General features: G+C 36.7%; 2 protein-coding genes across 4 annotated transcripts in view; both read left to right on the forward strand.

Annotated features, from left to right (window-relative positions):
• grap2a (GRB2 related adaptor protein 2a) overlaps window positions 1–8,762 on the forward strand; it is a 15,427-nt gene extending 6,665 nt beyond the window's left edge. For 2 of the 3 annotated variants that reach the window (XM_016245779.1, XM_016245778.1), the window contains exons 2-9: window positions 912–986; window positions 1,297–1,413; window positions 3,576–3,667; window positions 3,840–3,959; window positions 5,461–5,644; window positions 5,995–6,099; window positions 6,385–6,483; window positions 8,377–8,762. In XM_016245779.1, coding sequence (XP_016101265.1) covers window positions 1,336–1,413; window positions 3,576–3,667; window positions 3,840–3,959; window positions 5,461–5,644; window positions 5,995–6,099; window positions 6,385–6,483; window positions 8,377–8,553 — 855 coding nt within the window. In that variant the 5' untranslated portion in view covers window positions 912–986; window positions 1,297–1,335 and the 3' untranslated portion in view covers window positions 8,554–8,762. The remainder of the gene's footprint in view (window positions 1–911; window positions 987–1,296; window positions 1,414–3,575; window positions 3,668–3,839; window positions 3,960–5,460; window positions 5,645–5,994; window positions 6,100–6,384; window positions 6,484–8,376) is intronic. The other variant, XM_016245780.1, reaches the window with a different exon arrangement.
• Window positions 8,763–9,415: 653 nt separating this feature from the next.
• On the forward strand, window positions 9,416–18,617 carry LOC107561349 (protein FAM83F-like). The gene is made up of 5 exons (XM_016245776.1): window positions 9,416–10,116; window positions 13,689–13,856; window positions 16,673–16,794; window positions 16,902–17,782; window positions 18,481–18,617. Exons 1-5 carry the CDS (start codon window positions 9,655–9,657, stop codon window positions 18,528–18,530), a joined length of 1,683 nt encoding a protein of 560 aa, XP_016101262.1. The 5' UTR covers window positions 9,416–9,654; the 3' UTR covers window positions 18,531–18,617.
• Window positions 18,618–18,835: the final 218 nt, after the last annotated feature.

Genomic DNA, 18,835 nt, shown 5'->3' on the forward strand with positions numbered 1-18,835 from the left:
TATATATACTGTATATATAGTGAAACTTAAGGGGATAGTTCACCAAAAATAACAGTTTAGTAAACCATTTAAAAGAAAAGTCAGGCTATTCGCACTATTCACACATGGATGATGGATGATGACGGGGTTGTCGACTTTCAAAAATGACAAAAAAAAAGTCCATAAAAGTACTAGAACAATAGTCCACAGCAGCAGATTAGATCATTATTGGTGAATAACGATAAGTAAGTGTATAAGATAGGAAACTTTAAACATCCCCTATGAACCTGTGTTCAACTAACGGTTAAAAGTTGATGAAGGGTTAAAAGTTTGTTTACTTCTGCAAAGTTCCTCTTATAGGGAGCCAAAGCCACATTTCTTGGTTACCCATGTGTTTTCTCTTGCACAGTCACCATCTCAAATGGAGGATGGGCAAGGCCATGCATCATACTGTAGTAATTAAATATAATTTAATCTGCATTTCCTCCTCTGCTGTTTGTGCAGCTCTCCTTCCTCCTGATCCTAATGGAAATGATCCTGATTACCAGCATCCCTTCCTTTCCTCTCCTCTTCACTCTGAAAAGCCCAATTCAGAGGAGAACAGAGAGGACCTTTAAACTTCTCAACCAATCTGGTTAAAATGATCATCAACCAACTTGATTAAAAACATTCTCTTAAAGAATAACTCCCATGCAAAGATAAAGGGGGGAGTTTTGTGTTTATGATGGAAAGACTTAAAGAGTTAGTTCTCGCCAAGAAAAGATTAAAAAGCTTAAATAAAAATCAGTAAATAATGACTGTTTCCCACTCAAAAGGTATCGTTTGACTTCAGAAGACCTGGAATATACAATAGGGCACATTCATGTGGACTACATATGGTCTTCCATTCATTTTAGTTTGTTAATGTTTGCCCGTTTCTGTGTTTTCTCTAGGTGGAGGTGTGATGGACTCTTGAAACGAGTTAAACAAGTGTCTCAACATCCTCAGATCATAGACAGTGTATTATAGTAAGATGTGACCTCTTCTTTCACAATTATGGGTTAATAATACATTAATTGGCCCTATTAAAACCTTTTTTTGTGAGTGGTCAAAACTTGAAATAGGAAAAGTACTGAGTAGCTTTATTTTGAACCAACTTTAGTAAAAGCACACTTTTGCAATGCATACAATTGTCACTAGCCAGCTAACCACAGCCGCTCGCTTTTGCTTATCTAGAACATCAGCAGGTGTTAACACATTTACTCTTAATTTTCTTCATTTTATCACCCTGGTTTCTCAAACATGGAACCTTTTTATATCTCTTCCCATTTATGGCAGCTTGACCCTCCCCTTCGTTCAACCTTTCAGTATTTCACCATGGAGGCCAGAGGAAAGTATGACTTCAATGGCAAAGCAGAAGATGAGCTCAGCTTCCGGAAAGGAGACATTCTGAAGGTGAGTGATAGAGTACTCGAATGCACAATCACTTACTTTTGCATTGACCACCACATGAAAAGCGTTACAGATGCTTGCAAAAAAATGGAAAGTGTACAGAGGAAACAGTAAAAACAAGTATTTGCACTTATAAGACAAGTCCAGCTATATTTCTTGGAAACATCGCAGAAAGAAAAACATTACTTGCTGAATATGGGTTTATAAAATTCTTGGGATGCTCCATGACTGATAAGAAAATGAGGCATTTAAGATGTCTTTGTAAAGTTTAAGAGGTTTTTAAACACAAATGTAGGTGCAAAGCTATCAAGCAGGGGGGTGAAAATTGAAACAATCTTTTGAGTGCTGCTCTACCACGCCTGACTACAACAGTTACGCTAGTGCCAGTGCATTGGGCAAAGATAATGTATTGTGATATAACCTTTAATGTGTTAATCCTTGAATATTGTATTATATGTTATACATACTCATACTCACAATTGTATAATTATTTTTGTTATATATACAGGTGCATCTCAATAAATTAGAATGCCGTGGAAAAGTTCATTTATTTCAGTAATTCAACTCAAATTGTAAAACTTATGTATGAAATAAATTTAATGCACACAGACTGAAGTAGTTTAAGTCTTTGGTTCTTTTAATTGTGATGATTTTGGCTCACATTTAACAAAAACCCACCAATTCACTATCTCAACAAATTAGAATATGGTGACATGCCAATCAGCTAATCAACTCAAAACACCTGCAAAGGTTTCCTGAGCCTTCAAAATGGCCTCTCAGTTTGGTTCACTAGGCTACACAAGCATGGGGAAGACTGCTGATCTGACAGTTGTCCAGAAGACAATCACTGACACTACTAAAAATATGTTTTTTATTGGTCTTATGAAGTATTCTAATTTGATGAGATAGTGAATTGGTGGGTTTTTGTTAAATGTGAGCCAAAATCATCACAATTAAAAGAACCAAAGACTTAAACTAATTCAGTCTGTGTGCATTGAATTGATTTAATACACAAGTTTCACAATTTGAGTTGAATTACTGAAATAAATGAACTTTTCCACGATTCTAATTTATTGAGATGCACCTGTAATTATGACTTTTTATCTCATCTCATAGTTTCAGCTTTTTAAGTCATTTAAGTTTTATCTAATTATTTTGAAATCATAATTTAATCTTTTCATGTCACAATTATGACTTTTAATCTCATAATATATATTGACCTATTATAGATATACCTTTTTTTGAGGGCTTAAAGGGTTAGTTCACCCAAAAATGAAAATTAGCCCATAAATTACTCGCCCTCAAGTCATCCTAGGTGTATATGACTTTCTTCTTTTAGACGAATCCAGTCAGAGTTATATAAAAAAAATTGTCTTTGATCTTTCAAACTGTTTAATGCCACTTAGCGGGTGTTGAATGCATCAGTCCAAAAGAAGTTAAATAAAAAGCGCCCATCCATTAAAAAGAAAAGTGTCTCACACGGCTCCGGGGGGTGAACAAAGGCCTCCTGTAGCGAATCGATGCGTTTTTGTAAGAAAATATCCATATTCAAAACATAATAATCACTTTAATGTAGCTTGCGACAAAAGTTGTTCACGGAAGCAGCTCCAGGCAGATGACGTATGAGTTCAGCGCTGCGCATGCACCAGTGAGTCTCGTGAAAACCAACGTTTGTTAACAGGAGCAAAGGAAGCAAAGTTTCCTTACTTTAGCAAAGGAAAACCAGTCTCCTCTTGGCTTATATCGGAATCCTCCGACTCATACGTCATCCGCCCGGAGCTGCTTCCAGTGTACAACAGTGAGCGCAAGCTACATTAAAGTGATTATTAAATTTTGAATATGGATATTTTTCTTACAAAAACACATCGATTCGCTAGAGGAGGCCTTTGTTCACCCCCCCAGAGCCATGTGAGACACTTTTCTTTTTAATGGATGGATGCTTTTTATTTAACTTCTTTTGGACTGATGCATGTAACACCCACTGAGTGGCATTAAACAGCTTGAAAGATCAAAGACAATTTTTTATATAACTCCGATTGGATTCATCTGAAAGAAGGAAGTCATATACACCTAGGATGACACCTAGAATTTATGGGCTAATTTTCATTTTTGGGTGATCTAAGAAATGGGCTTATAATCCTTTCACCATATATTACTCTAAACAGATCCTGGGATCTCAAGACGAATGGTTCAAAGCAGAGCTACATGGTCATGAGGGCTTCATACCTAAAAACTATGTTGACATGCAAACGCTGAGGTGAGCTCATGCTTGTGATATTTATGTTTGTTTGTTTTTTACCACATGCAAAAAACCTGTAAGCATGTAGTAGTTAATATTGTGGGCTATTGTAAATAGATAAAGACAGAGCAAGAGAGAGAGTAAAAGTTCTAAAGCACACAAGTGTATTTGGATTCCAAATTTTCTACAGCTGGTACAAAGAGAATGCCAGTCGTGGCTCGGCTGAGGAGATCCTCATGTCCCGAGAGGTGGGCACTTTCCTGATCCGTGGCAGCCAGAGTTCCCCTGGAGACTTCTCCATCTCAGTCAGGTAACAAAAATGAGGAGAGAATGGATTTAGTAGATTTATATTAGGATTGCAGATTTTGATTTTGCCTGTGTGATTGCTTAAAGGCATAGTTCACCCAAAATTGAAATTCTGTATTTGGCATTGTTTGTCATTATAATAGAAGTCAATGGTAACCAAAAATGTTTGTTTATCTATACTCTAAAAAATATCTTATTTTGTGTTCTGCAGAAAAAATAAAATAAAACACAAAATGTGTTAAGGTCACAGTCTTGTTAGGCTAGTGTTAGTATTTCAGCTGGCCCATGAAGGCCACCCTTAAAATGCAGTGATTCTGTAATCCCACAAGTTGTCATGTCAGTCTTTTTAAGCCATGAGGCTGAAAGATCCTCATAGACTAGAGCCTCACACCTGAGCCATCACGGCCCACACACACACTGAATCTGGCCTATGGAAACACTCCATCAATAATGCATCAATAACATCCATCTTATTACAGCAGTCAGACAGTCCATTTGGTTCAGCTATCCTCTCATAAATCACCTATACAGTAGGTCCAAACTGAATGCACTGTGTAAGACTGAGAGAGAGAGAAAATGAGCGAGGGTTCCCTCTAGTGCAGAAAGTGGGTTGTGCAAGCTTTTGTTAGTGGCAGTTCATAAAAAATTGCTGGACATTAATATGTCCTGAGGGCTGGTATTCAAACTCGAATAAGTTAGAAGCTTCTGCTAAATGACTGCATAGCTTTTTATAAGTGAGTTTATTTTTTATATATCAGCCTGCCGTAGAAATACCATATTGGCTCGAATATAAGACGACCCTGATTATAGACCCTTTTTCCAGATGTACCTTTTGGAAAAAGGCTTTTTAAAAGCCAGATCTTGTTTTTTCTCAGTAAAACCCATTTTGTCTTCAATTATTTTCATATTGCATATTTTTCCTATTTTATTTTTTGTTTTGAAAGTATGGTAAAAACTGGTAAAATGTACCAACAATCACATTAAAAAAATATACACTTAAAAAAAATAAAATAAAATAAAAAACAGGTAGCCCATCTGAATTAGGACATTTAGGCTATCCATCTAATAGTAGCCTACCAAAATCTTATTAAGAGTAGAAGTTAAATCATACTGTAGTCTTCAAATCTGGGTACTGTCTTACGTTTTAAAATCACAAAGGGAGTTTGGTCCCATCAGGGTAACGTGACAGTCACGACTCATGCAGCTGTAAGGTTATCTTTCTCTTTTGTTTTTACTCGCGATCTTTACAACACGCATTACATTACGTAGTTCATGGCACACTCGTTTTATGCGTATTTGGCGCCACCTATTGTTGGGGTGTATTATTGACATATCAAAGTCTAGACCCTGAATATAAGACGACCGCGTTTTTTCAGATGTATTTCCAAGAAAAATACATCGTCTTATATTCGGGTCAATACGGTAAGTGTGAACAGTTAGGTTTCGTTTTTCTCACGTTCATTTATTTATATCTCACTATGTTTTGTTTTTTTCACTGCTCACAGACACGAGTATGATGTACAGCATTTTAAAGTTATGAAGGATAAATCGGGCCAGTACTACTTGTGGACGGACAAGTTTACCTCTCTAAACAAGCTTGTAGAGTTCTACAAGACCACCTCCATATCCAAGCAGAGGGAGATCTTCCTTAGTGACGGAAGTGGAAATGAGCCACGAGCACCTCCACCTGTAAATAATCTCTAGATTTAAATCCATAAATACAGTTTGCTCTTAATCTTCCAGGTTACTGTTTATACTTAATCTCAACTCCATGAAGACACACCTAATCATTAAACGTTCTTTTTGCTGTCTCTGAACTCATTTATCTGCTGATTTCTCTTGTTTTCAAGAGACAGCTGATGTAAGAAAATCAAAAAGTAAGGCTCTGTGGTGAAAATTTTAATTTAAAATTTAAGATTTTTTCAATGCACTATGAGCCGATTCTGTCAAACATGGCTTTTAAATGTGGATGAAGCTTAGAGTATGTGTACAGGAGATGAATAATATTAATAAAATCAATAAATGGTCCTCATTTTCAGTTAAGGAGTCAACCTGACGTTCGGCCTTCCCCAGGTGGTGGTTATGGCGGTCCCCCAACCTCATCACAACACCGCAACACAACAGATCAGAGTCACAACCAGAAGGTACGAGCATGTCAACAGTCATATTCAAGCCCATCTGTGCATGCATTTAAAACTGAAAAACCTTGCTGAATTATTGAAAAGCTGTCATTCATATTGAAGTACATTAGCCTCTATTCCATTCAACTAACCAACTGTTCCTATAGTCTTGCAAAAACTGATTATTAAAACACATTAAAACTAATTATTTTAAATATAAAATATTGTGTAAAATACAATATAAAATATGTATTGCATTTAATTTTCTAATAATATATATATTGATAAATATAACTGCTCTTTTCTCAGAGTAAGAGAGGAAGTGTTGAGGATAAAGCTAACACTGTGGGACACCAAGGGAGGAACAGCCCAGCCCCTCGGCGAACCTCTGAAACTTTGCCTGCTCCGGTATGACACCAGAAATTCTCAGAAACTGTCTCATGAGCTGTCAAGAGTGTCATCACACAAGACTGTATTTAAAGGGGTCATATGATGCGATTTCAAGTTTTCCTTTCTCTTTGGAGTGTTACAAGCTGATTGTGCATAGATAAGATCCCTGAAGTTGCAAAGACTAAAGTCTCAAAACCAAAGAGATATTCTTTATCAAAGTTAAGACTCTGCCATGCCCCCCTAAAACGGCTCGTCCTAACACGCCCCACATATCTACCTCACTATGTGGAAATATTAGCATAATGCGCCCAAATGTGCACGCAAAGAAAGAAGGCGTGGTTTCAGTAACCGCAGTTAGTGTTGAAGCAGCATGTCAGGGAGACGCTGTGTGTTTCTAGGCGAAAGCAAAAGCACTTTATTTGGCCTTCCGAAAGTAGATGCATTTAGGAATCTTTAAGATGACTTACAACAGAACAGCAATGCATTTTATGGACGACCGTTTCGTGAACCTAGGAGAGGAGGTCATTCTGACTTTGCTATGACAATCTGGCGCTTCTGAATCAGCTACTGTTTTGTTATTAGTTTAAGTATTTGCTATTGACTGTTCAAATGCGGAGTTTTGCGCATCGTGTGTTTACTGCACACATACCAGCTTCATCACTGTGTCTGTCACGCGACTCTGTTCCCCTTTCGGGCTTGAACTGATGGTAAAACTAATGACATTATTTACTGTCTTTACATTTATTTTGAAAGATGACGCTCGTGATTATGGTAAGGGTCGTTACATTTCCGACGAGTGCTTGCGGTGTTCAGCCAATCACAATGCACTGGGTCAGCTGGCCAATCAGAGCAGACTCCGCTTGTCGGAAGGAGGGACTTTGTAGAAAACGAAGCATTTGAGAGAGGCGGGGCATAGAGGACCTACAATAATGTACAGTATTTGAAAAATAATGTGTTTTTTTTACCATTAAAGAATGTCAACATATTCTGTTACACCAAATACACAAAATAATTATCTTTAAAAAAGCATCATATGACCCCTTTAAATCTTGTGTGAACTTCTTTCTTTTTTTTTTAAAGGTGATGTTTGTAATATTTTTCGAGGTTAAAATACTTTACTATCCTATGTTATGGTGCGTTCAAGTCAAGTCGGGAAAGATCGTATTTACAAGCTGATCACACATGAGCGCCACCACAAAGTTGTAATTACGAATGGGAAACTGAATTTTCTGAATCTAAGTTGCATCTACAAAACACAATAGTATTGTACAATTACAATAGAATATATAACGATTCAGTTTAAAGCAACGTCATAAAATGAATAAAAATAGAAAACCGTAAAAACACACCGAAGCACATTCTTTATTCATTATTTTGTAGATGTAGATTTTAAAATTAAATTTTATGTAGAAAATGTACATCGCCATCTTGCTCCGACCAAAGTGACTTGAATGCACCTGACATCACAATTACGACTTGCCAACTCATAAATATGAACTTCCCAAGAGGACTTGAACACCATTTATATGCTGAGACAACTAACCAATGGCTTGAGTATGGGGGCTGAACTATCTGTTTGTTCAGCCAATAGAATGTGAGGGTCTTCAAGAAACTTGTTTGTAAACTTTTTTTTTTTTGCAATTCCTTTTTATGATGCACAGAAATTACACACTGCACCTTTAAATGGCTATATATGGTTATTTATTTACTAATATTTATTGGTAGTCTATCCATATACATTAGTAAAATCAGTAAAATGCAGATTTTACTTTAATGTCCTCAGTATTAAAAAAAAGATATATAGGAACCAGCCATTTAGGAACATTAAGGAACAAAATTCAGAAGGATATTAGTACATTTTATTATACTGACCATTTATTGTGTGTGTGTGTGTGTGTGTGTGTGTTTTAGAGGTCAACCATACAGGTGATGGCAATGTATGACTTCACAGCAGAGGAAGATGACGAGTTGGGCTTCAGTTCCGGTGACATCATTGACGTACTGGACCGTTCTGATGTGTCATGGTGGAAAGGTCGATTGCGCGGCAGGACTGGTCTTTTCCCTGCCAATTACACAGAACAGATCTAAAGTCTTCTGATTGCTCAGAGGTGTGGAATCACTATAATAAGAGTCAAATCTATCATTCTCTTACCAAATGCCTGTCAATAATGTATGGACTGGTCGATTATTTTCAAATGACTTTTTATAAAACTGGCTGCAGAACTGTTGAGGAGAAGTGAGAAAAAGACTCATGAAGCTCTTTGTTGCTTCTCTTTTTCATATACATAACCATTTTTTTGTTTTCAATTTCACAAATATGGTACGAAGAATGAACTATACCATTTCCCTTATGTGTCAAATTCTCATAATGATTAGACATTTCTCTTATATGAACTGCTGAATTATACAGTACATAGCCCATACAATGACCCTTCAGTTCATGTTTATATTTTAAGATCTTCAGTAGGACACACTAAGACAAGATACAGTGTTACAGTAAGCAAAGATTTTATGTTACTGTACCAATTTTTGTATTAAAAAGAGACGTTTTTAACAAATGTCAGTTGTCAAGACCCATGGCACAGGCAGAAGAGGTATGATTAGTGTTTTGTTATACAAGATGAAAAATAGGGATGGCAAATATGGTAATAACAGCGGTAAAGGACTTGAATAAATCTTTCTGTGTCAAGTGATATCTTCAAAGGAATTGTTCAACCCGCCATCATTTAATCACCGTCATGTTGTTTCAAACCTGAAGGACTTAATTTGTATTTTCCGTGTAACACGGAGGAAATAAAGTTACATGTAAACTATAACAGGACATAAATAAAAAAGTAAACTTTCATTTTTAATTATTTTATTATTAGTATTTGTTTATTTGTTTTCTGGTAGTTGTATTCCTTTATTTACTATTTTGGTTGGCGTCAGTCAAGGAAACTACCATGACGGTTTCATCCGTGTTTATTTTAAATTAAACAAGTGTCATCAATTCAATTCACAAGAACCGGCGTACAGACTCCGGTACAGAGCGCTGAATCCCCGCCTACCGCTCTACCGAAGCTCCGCCCAACCATTCTCCTCAATCTCGCTCAGAAACACCTCAACCAACCACTCAAACAGGTACAGGTGTGCTGAGCGTTCTGGCTGGAGTCACGCAGGTGAACCGTTGTTTCCGGGAGCACAGCTGCCATGGCTGAGTCTCAGCTAGTATGCATGGACGATGAATATGTTAACGTGAAAATACCGGAGTCCAAGCCGGAGTTTTACTACAGCGAGGAGCAGCGGGCCGCGCTCGAGCAGCTCTTGAAGAACGGGGATGGCGCGTTCAAGATGCGCCTCAAAGAGGATAACATTAAAGACTTTCTCTCCGCAAGGGAAATCAAATGGATGCGGGACACCTTCCAGGAATATGACAGTGACTCGGACACCTGCTGCTCACGGTCGCCCCATGATACGAGTGAAGACTCAGGTGTCCACTCAACCTACTGGCCGACCATGTCTGACACGGAGATCCCTCCGCTAGACATCGGTTGGCCTAGCAACGGCCATTACAAAGGGGTAACTCGGGTGTCGGTTTACACCCACCCATCCAAAACCAACAGTCCGCATATTAAAGAGGTGGTCCGCAGACTCATTCAAGAATCCACAAAGGTAAGCGATCAGCCGTCTACCACTTATTCCTACTACGAAATGGTATCTATTTTTTGTTACTAGTTCTTTTTTAAATAACTAGTAGAACTAAGTATTCCAATAATAATTAGGTAATTAATGAAAATTCCACTAATAACTATTCATTAGTCATTAGTAGGCTACTTAGTGACCTATATCTGTTCAATTAGTCATTATATGTGTGCATTATATACGAGTACAGTAGTATACCAACAAGTAACTATCCCATTGTTTCTGGTTACTATTTGTAATGTTTTGCACAGGTCAAACAAATTACAATATTTCTAACTTGTGTGATGCTGGTAGCTATTCAAGTTATACTAGTATGCTAGCTATTTTTGAGGTATCAGTACTTAGTTACTAGTCAAGTCACCTTTATTTATATAGTGCTTTATACAATAATAATAATTCATTACATTTATATAGCGCTTTTCTAGGCACTCAGAGCGCTTTACATTGTCGGGGTATCGCAGCATCCACCACCAGTGTGCAGCATCCACCTGGATGATGCGACTGCAGCCATAGTGCGCCAGATCGCCCACCACACACCAGCTTATTGGTGGAGAGGAGACCGAGGGATGAAGCCAATCAGTAGATATGGGGATTGTTAGGAGGCCATGATGGTCAGAGGCACAATACAGATTGTGTCAAAGCAGCTTTACAGTGTCAGACAGGAAAATAGTTTGTCAATAATGCAAGAGGACAATAACAGTCAATTTTTCAATTAAGGTCAGTTCATTGATGATTCAGTGATGTCATCATCCAGTTCAACTCTTTTCCAATAGTGTCTGTAGTAACTAGTCCATTTCCAGGAGATTTTCATTATCTAGTTTTCCTAGTAGTAATCGAATAGTCAATAGTACGTTTTTATTAGACCACTATTATCAGACAGAAACATCAGTGAAGTAACTAGTGAAATGTTACTGCTGGGATAAATGCTATAAGTCTGTGTCTCATACGTGTATCTAATAAAAATGTATGTGTATTGAAATAGATACTAGTCTCAGTATCAGAAGTAGTAACAGAAATATATAGTTCGTTTTAAGGAAATAAGTAATGTGTCCTGACTTACGCTAAGTAATATTTAAGATGTTTTATAGATTTATTGGTTTCAGTTGTATGATTCACATGATGATGAAGCATGCGGCCAAAGCCAGCTTTACTGTAGGTTTATATGGGGCTGTCATTATGACATATTTTGAAGTTAATTGTCAGTCATGTGCTCTGAGCATAAGATCATCATTTAATCAAATAAAATGTTTTGTTTTAAAACAGTCTTTTTACCATAAAGTTGTGGGAATATGGAAGAAGGAATAATCGAATAAAGTTCAAATATTAAGAATGAAGTTCAGCAGATTTTGTTTGCTGAAGAAGACACATTTCTTCAGAAACTGCCGAGGCCTGATCCCTGGGGCTGTGGGTATTTTGGTGAAGTGCTGTTTATTTGTGAAATAGCTCTGAGATCTTATTTGGAAATCACCCTGACTAAACATTGGTCTTTAGTCATACGAATCAATATGAAACAGACACATTCATTTTAACTTTAAATGAAAAGAATAAAAATAAATAAATACAAACACTGCAAAAAGATAATTAACTTTTAATTCAAATCTAAAATAGTATACAGTACCTATACATTACAAAACTGATAATTAGCAAATACATTCTGAACTGCTACATTCATTTAATTTTGTCAACTTTTATGTCAACTTTGATGTGAAGTAATTATTAAATCTAACGATGGAATTGTTATTAGAATAATACATTAATAACTAGTAAAAAGAAACTGTGTTCTCAGTTTCCCCCCAAAAAAAACAGAACAGAGGTGTCTTGCCATTGGTTAGATCAGGTAGTATGTATAGAAATATCTCTAAACTTTTGAGCAGTATGATGTCATTGTGAATGAGTTTCAGTGAAAAGAGTGAAGTAATAATCAGTCAGGAAATCAGCCTCGTATAGCCTTGGGTTTTGTCTGTAAGTGCCGTGTCAATCACACTGCCGGCCTCGAGTCATTTACACACAAGTGGTAAGTTATAATGACACACTTCAGGTACAAAGCATTTCAGCTGCCTTCAGTCCACCTCCATGTACTGTACTCTAATCCTCAATTAATACAAAAGCTGTAATAAACATTCATGAAAAATGTTAACTCAAGAGCTACTACATTTCATTGCAACTCCTTATTTAGTTTCCTCGCAAATGTCTTGTAAATCTGTCATACATCCCTAACTCAATGAGATAATACATAGATCATTACAATCTTTGGACCTGATTTTAATGAGCCATCTCTGTTTGTAGCAGTAAAATTAATACAGGATGAAATATAGCTGGTTAATTTTATTGTAGATACACAAACATTTTACTTGTGTGTTCTGGTCGTCACACTGTCGTCACATCTCTTTGCGCCATAAGTACACCCATAAGACTTATTTGTTGGTGGGTAGCGATGAATCTTATTCAAATGCACTTGTCAAACTGAGTTAATGACGTTCTGACAGGTGCTGCCCTTGTTTTGTTTAGTTTTGTAGTTACACTCCTGTATATTTACTTTTATACAGCAACTCAGACTGTACTAAATTGTGACTTTACTATTCATCTATTAGAAGAACAGAAGACTCTTATTTTATACTGTTCACATTCTAGGTACATTTATTGAGTTACTGTCCAGTAATATTTAGTTGGGTGATATTTAGATGTGTTTTAAAAAGTTCAGAGCCGATTGCTGACGAGCGTTTCATTTTAGTTTCAGGAAATCAGGTGTCAATGTTAGCCTTAGACTATGTCCACAGGACATTGTATTAACATATTATTCAGGTGGATCCTGACGCTCATACATACAGTATCTTTGATGTCATGTGAAACAGACGGTGCCTCCTCTTGAGGAACTGATAGAAACATGCTTGTCTGGAAATGTTAGAAATAACATTTCCTTGTACTGTAATTTGCGCAAGAAGCTTAAAATTGTTATTAGTTCCTTGTCTGAAGAATAGTTTATGATCAATACAACATAATATATTTTTGACTTTAGCAGAAGAACAGAATCTGTGTCATCAGAAGTGATTCAACAGACACTCCTGTTCAGCTGTTATCCGTGTTTTCTCTTTAATGCAAATTGCTTCATTTTTATTTACATAGCTCTGAGGTGCCAGTCAGTGAGGATGAAGAAGGGATTGAAGCCTAACCTTAAAACCTTTAGAGCTTTGAATTGACTCAATAAATTTAAACTTGTTTTTCCAAGTCATGATGAGTTTTATGCTGACCTAGTTTGCATTTTATTTGTTAAAACACTGTGGTGTGTGGTTTATAACACATATGTGCCCTTTGACACAGATTGACTGCTTGGTTTCATAAATAGCTTGTGACTCATGTTGAACTTTTTCATTGCTAATGTGTCTGCTGGAGTGTCTGCTCTGCGTTATCTCACCAACTGTATATTTCACGTGTTCATTCAAACTGAGACAAACTGCACTGCAAAAAGAGTCAAAGCAGATGTAATGATAAGCTAAGTGAATAAACTAAGCTCTAACCACAGTTTGGTTTCACTTGGTTTTCAGTTGGTTGCAGTGGTCATGGACTTGTTGACGGACCTGCTGATCCTGCAGGATCTGTTAGATGCTGCGAGTAAGAGGGGGGTGGCTGTGTACTTGCTGCTGGAGGAGAACGGCTTGCCGCACTTCCTGGACATGAGCAGCAGACTGCAGATTTCTGCACAGCACCTGAGGGTGAGTGATAACAATTGGCTGATACAATTGAAGAAATTGTGTTTAGCATAAAACAAAAATGAAACCAATTTTATGGCAATTATTTTGTGGCATTATGTTAAGCACAAATTATTAATAAAATTATGCACAAAAAATTCTTATTTCTTATGTCTTCTATTCTTATTTCCATAATGAAAAATAAATCTCATTACCATAATAAAATACATTTAAAAACATTGTGAAATATTTATGCATCATGGTAGTATTTGTTGTACTGATTTTAATTTATGATTTTAATACAAAAAATACTTCAAATGTATCTTAGCAAAAAGAATCATCAATGAAAATAATGGGGAAAGTAAAAGTAAAACATCAGGATACATTGTGGCAATGCAAATTGGAGATCAAGGATTTTCAGTTGCCCTTACATAACGTCACAATACAAAATATTTTGGTAACATAGACTTCAGTTTTCATTGTGATCAATTTAAACTGAAATTGAATTTCAGTGATATAGATAATATATCACTGAATCTGACAATAATGTCAGGATCATATTTTACACCAAATTACAAAATAATCAAATTAATTCTATATCTATATTTTTTTTTATGTTTTATTTTATTATATTATATATATTATTTTTATTTAACACATTTTATAGGTACAATTAATTGTGTTATTATTATTATTATTATTATTATTATAAAAAAAACATTCTGGTAAACTTGACTGTTAAGTCCATGGAGTTTAAAGATAAACAATTGTAATCTTAACAACACTTTGTAAACTTAACTTTTACCTTGTTGGGAAAGTAAAAATCAGTGTCTGTTCTTCAACCCCATTCAATTTTTATTTCTTAACATTAGCCATTAGTAAACCAACATGATCCCTGTTGCCCTTTTATTTGATCACACAATGCTAGTGAAAGTGAAGACACGTGTTATCAAAACATCATAATGTGTGTATGTTAGCAATAGTCAGACGTGCCTTATCAGGCTTTGCTGGAAAAGTCGTCAAACATGAACACGTGACTTACCATATCTCACCCAAACGCACATGTTAACAGATTGTCAGCTGACCTTTAAGGGATCTGTGTCAACTTGAAACGCAGGATGATTCTGGAGCTGTTGCCACAGGGTTCAACTGACTTCCTGGTCCGCTGTGCACACACATAACAGCGCTGTCGAATGAAACGCAGCACTTTCCGCAAGACTGCCCCAAATACTGCCGATCTCTTTAAGATACACTGCCAACAAGCCTTATCTATGTGGATTGTTTTATATAGGACACTAGGGCTTTTCATCTGACACTTTACACTGAGCAATAGAGTTGGATAATTCAGCATTGTTATTTCCTGAAAGAGGATCTGCAGATTTCAACAGAACTACGAAAAAAGGCAACTTGATCTCGTTTAGGAGAGTTGTGGAGAGCTCTCATCTCTCACGCTTCTGCTTTTTCCTCATCCATGCCAGCCTTGTACTCAAAGTCCTTTTGTCGCTACAGTATTCCTTTCTTTTGAGTCCTCAGTGTGCAAATGAAATCGCTACACCTCTGTGTGTCTGTGTCACTACCGACTTCACCTTGGATGTTTGCCTATGCCATGTGTGTTGCTCTGACACCTTATTCCTTTTGTAAAATCCAGATTTCCCACTTTATACCAAGAGTCTGTTCACACCAAGAACAATAGCTATAAAGATAACAGTATCTATATCATCCACACCAACAGACGAGAACGTTAGGTTACACTTTATTTTAAAGTGACCTTGTTACAGTGCAATTATACATATAAGTACTGAGTAATATTACTTAACTGCATGTTATTTATTATATGGTTAGGGTTTAGGATTAGGGTTTGGCTTAGGGTTACATGCATGTGATTATGCATAATTAATTGTTATTATAATAGTAAGTACATGTAACATGTGTAACACGGACACCTTAAAATAAAGTGTTACCGAACATTACATTTATTATAAGCACGGCAGTTTTGTTTTCTGCTGCTTTTAATGCGCGAGCTCTTTAAAGTCAGGTGGATTCTGACTGGCTGTCAATGTTTTATTGTTCATCAACTGGGGGAAAAAAAATTCTGAATGTGACTCCAACCTTTTGTTATCCAATGAGATCTTGGATAAAAGTTTGTGAACCCAAGATTGTGCATCTTTTACTGTATGTCAGACAGTATAATATAGATCTTAGCTAAGACTTTGGTCACAAATGACTGGGTGTTTTAACCGGTCTGGGTCTATTTTGACATCCTCATTTACACGCATAATTGAAATGCAAGCCCTTGCGCTAATGTTGGCAATATTTTTCCATTAACAAAATCATGTGAGTCTGGACTCTGGAGTCAGTTTTGGCTGGATAAAACCTATCTTTCTTTATTCTTTAGAGCAAACCTGTGGTAATTTTGATCATAACTTAAATGGATAGCTAAATAATAAGAGATTTTTCTCACATGCACCAATGTTATCAGTTGCTGTTCTCCTCTTGTTTCTTCATATTGTAATTATTTTACTATATGGACCCAAAATGTTCCGTTTCTGAGAAGCTGTCTCAAAGTATCATTGATTACAGTTAAAGTTACTGCAACCAGGAAAGCCTGTAACTTTTTTCCTACATAATGAATTACTTGCCTGATGCCTGATGTTATTGAACACAATTGTGTGAGACTGTTCATTAGTAATTATGCAAAAACATTTTGATGACAGCCCGAGGCATTTCAGAATGACTGGTGTTCAATGAGATTTACAGTCCCAAAAATGTGTCTTGGACCGCAAAATTGTGGAGTGTGCACACGGCTTTAAACAATATTTTCTCTCTTTCTGCTCTTTCAGAACCTGCGTGTGCGAACCGTGAGGGGCTCTGGCATGCCACTGTCCTTTGGTCATCTGCCAGGATCACTGTGTTCAAAGTACATGCTGGTAGATGGCGAGAAAGTGATGTTTGGATCATACAGGTTCGTATACAGACCAAACAGTACGTCTTGCAGTTTTGTCCACCATTGTGGTACGCTTGTTCACTCTTTTTATCATTACATTTGCTGTATTATTCCCATCTTTATAGTTTTACATGGAGTTCCTCTAGGATGAGCCGCAACACAATCACTGTGATGTCAGGACAAGTTGTTGACTTCTTCGACAATGACTTCAGAGAGCTGTATGCTGTGTCTGATAAGGTGGACCTGTACCGGGAGTTTCACATCAGTAAGCCGGCCCTGCCAGTTCCTGTGTTGAAAACGCCAGCGGAACCCAACAAACTCACAGTTCCTGTATCCACGTCACGCTTCCAGATCTCTGTAGGGGACTCCAGACAGGCTGACCTAAAGGTGCCTGCACATAAATACCATAATCCTAAGTACTCTTTAGTCGTTGGAAACAGTCTAGGTGTGACTGGCTCCCTGCAGGATCTTTCTAAGCTGAGAGACTATGTTGACCATGCCTCTGTGAATAACATGGAAAAATTAATCTACACCAATGGGGATAGTGTACGTCCACAGTCCCCTACATCTCCAGATGGGACAGAGGATAATAAGGGCGATGGGAAGAAGCTGTCACAGTTTGGTTCTAAAAAGCAGCGCTCTTCCTTCCGGCATTTCTTGAAAGGCAGAGCAAACAACCAGAGTCCAGACACTCTCTCTAAAACAACCCATCAAAGCACAAAACAACCCGTCACAGATGCAAAACAGATCAGTCATACAGACACTAAGGTTACCAGCAACTGCAAGGAAGCATCTTGGTTGGCCAATCATATTAATGAGCAAGAAGATGCTTCCAAACACGTTACTCCTGCTCCTCGCAAGATCTCAGAGACTGACAGCACTGGTGAAGTTGAAGACACATTTGAGTTCATAGAGAACCCACCACAGGTCAAGTTTAAACTCAAGAAGAACAAAATGGGTCCAAGGAGTGTTTCTCTTCAGACTATTGCCACAGATGGCGAGGATGGTATGTATCCTGACTATACTCATGTACAGCATTTTCAAGAAGTGCAATGTTTTAATTTAGGGCTGCACATTTTGGAGAAAAAATCAAATGCTGATTTTTGGATAAAAACTGCGATAGCAATTCTAGGTTTGCTTGTTTGTAGGGCTACACAATTTGACCCAAATTGTGTGATAATATATCTATTTAATAATAGCAATAACATTCATTTATTGCTATTTATCTGTTATTATTACTAAATAAAAAACAACAAAATAAATATTACTCTTGTAGTATTGTTTGAGAAAAAGTATTTGAGTAATATATAATATATGAGTTGAATAATATATAAAATATTTTATTTTATTATGTTACTATAAATAAACATTACTATAAATAAACTATAAAATTACAATACTAATATTTATGGCCATCTTCATTTCTTCATTTTCCAATGTTTTACCATGAAAGTATGGGAAGATGATTGGCACATGTCGTGTTCCCAAATGAACATTAAAGTGCTCAAGTGGAGCGACACTGAGATGCTGCAAAAGTATAAGAACGCAGTGCCACGCTTCACTCTGAAACATGCATTGCATCTATTGAATCATTTCAATTGCAGCCTTTATGATTTATGCCATATCAGTTTTATTTAGATTAATCGTACAGCCCTATTTTGATTTTTCAGACAGATTTTTCAGACATCTTTTGTTTCTTTTCAGGCCCGAGAGGGCGGAGGCGTAACCAGAAGAAGGCCTGTATTCAGTCCTGAGGTGTCTCTGCCAGAGGAATCAACAAGAACATATGCTTATAAATCAGGACTTTGGATACTAGGACAGGTTTCAACAAGAATATTAAAAGTATATACTGTAAAAAAAATAAAAAAATAAAATTTTTAAAAAGGAAATTTTCTTTATGTTCAGTTTGGACCAGATGTGGATAGTGATTCTCCCTACAATAATATTGATTCAGCTGTCAGCTGAAAAATATTAGTGCTGTGTTTTTAAAGGGAAGTGAGGTTGTTTGAACAACCTCCAAAAAGCTGCTGACACTGTTTGGAGCTGGTGTCAGAAAAAA

The sequence above is a fragment of the Sinocyclocheilus grahami genome, unplaced genomic scaffold (assembly GCF_001515645.1).
Source record: "Sinocyclocheilus grahami isolate Dianchi unplaced genomic scaffold, SAMN03320097.WGS_v1.1 scaffold768.1, whole genome shotgun sequence".
NCBI classification, from domain to species: Eukaryota; Metazoa; Chordata; class Actinopteri; order Cypriniformes; family Cyprinidae; genus Sinocyclocheilus; species Sinocyclocheilus grahami.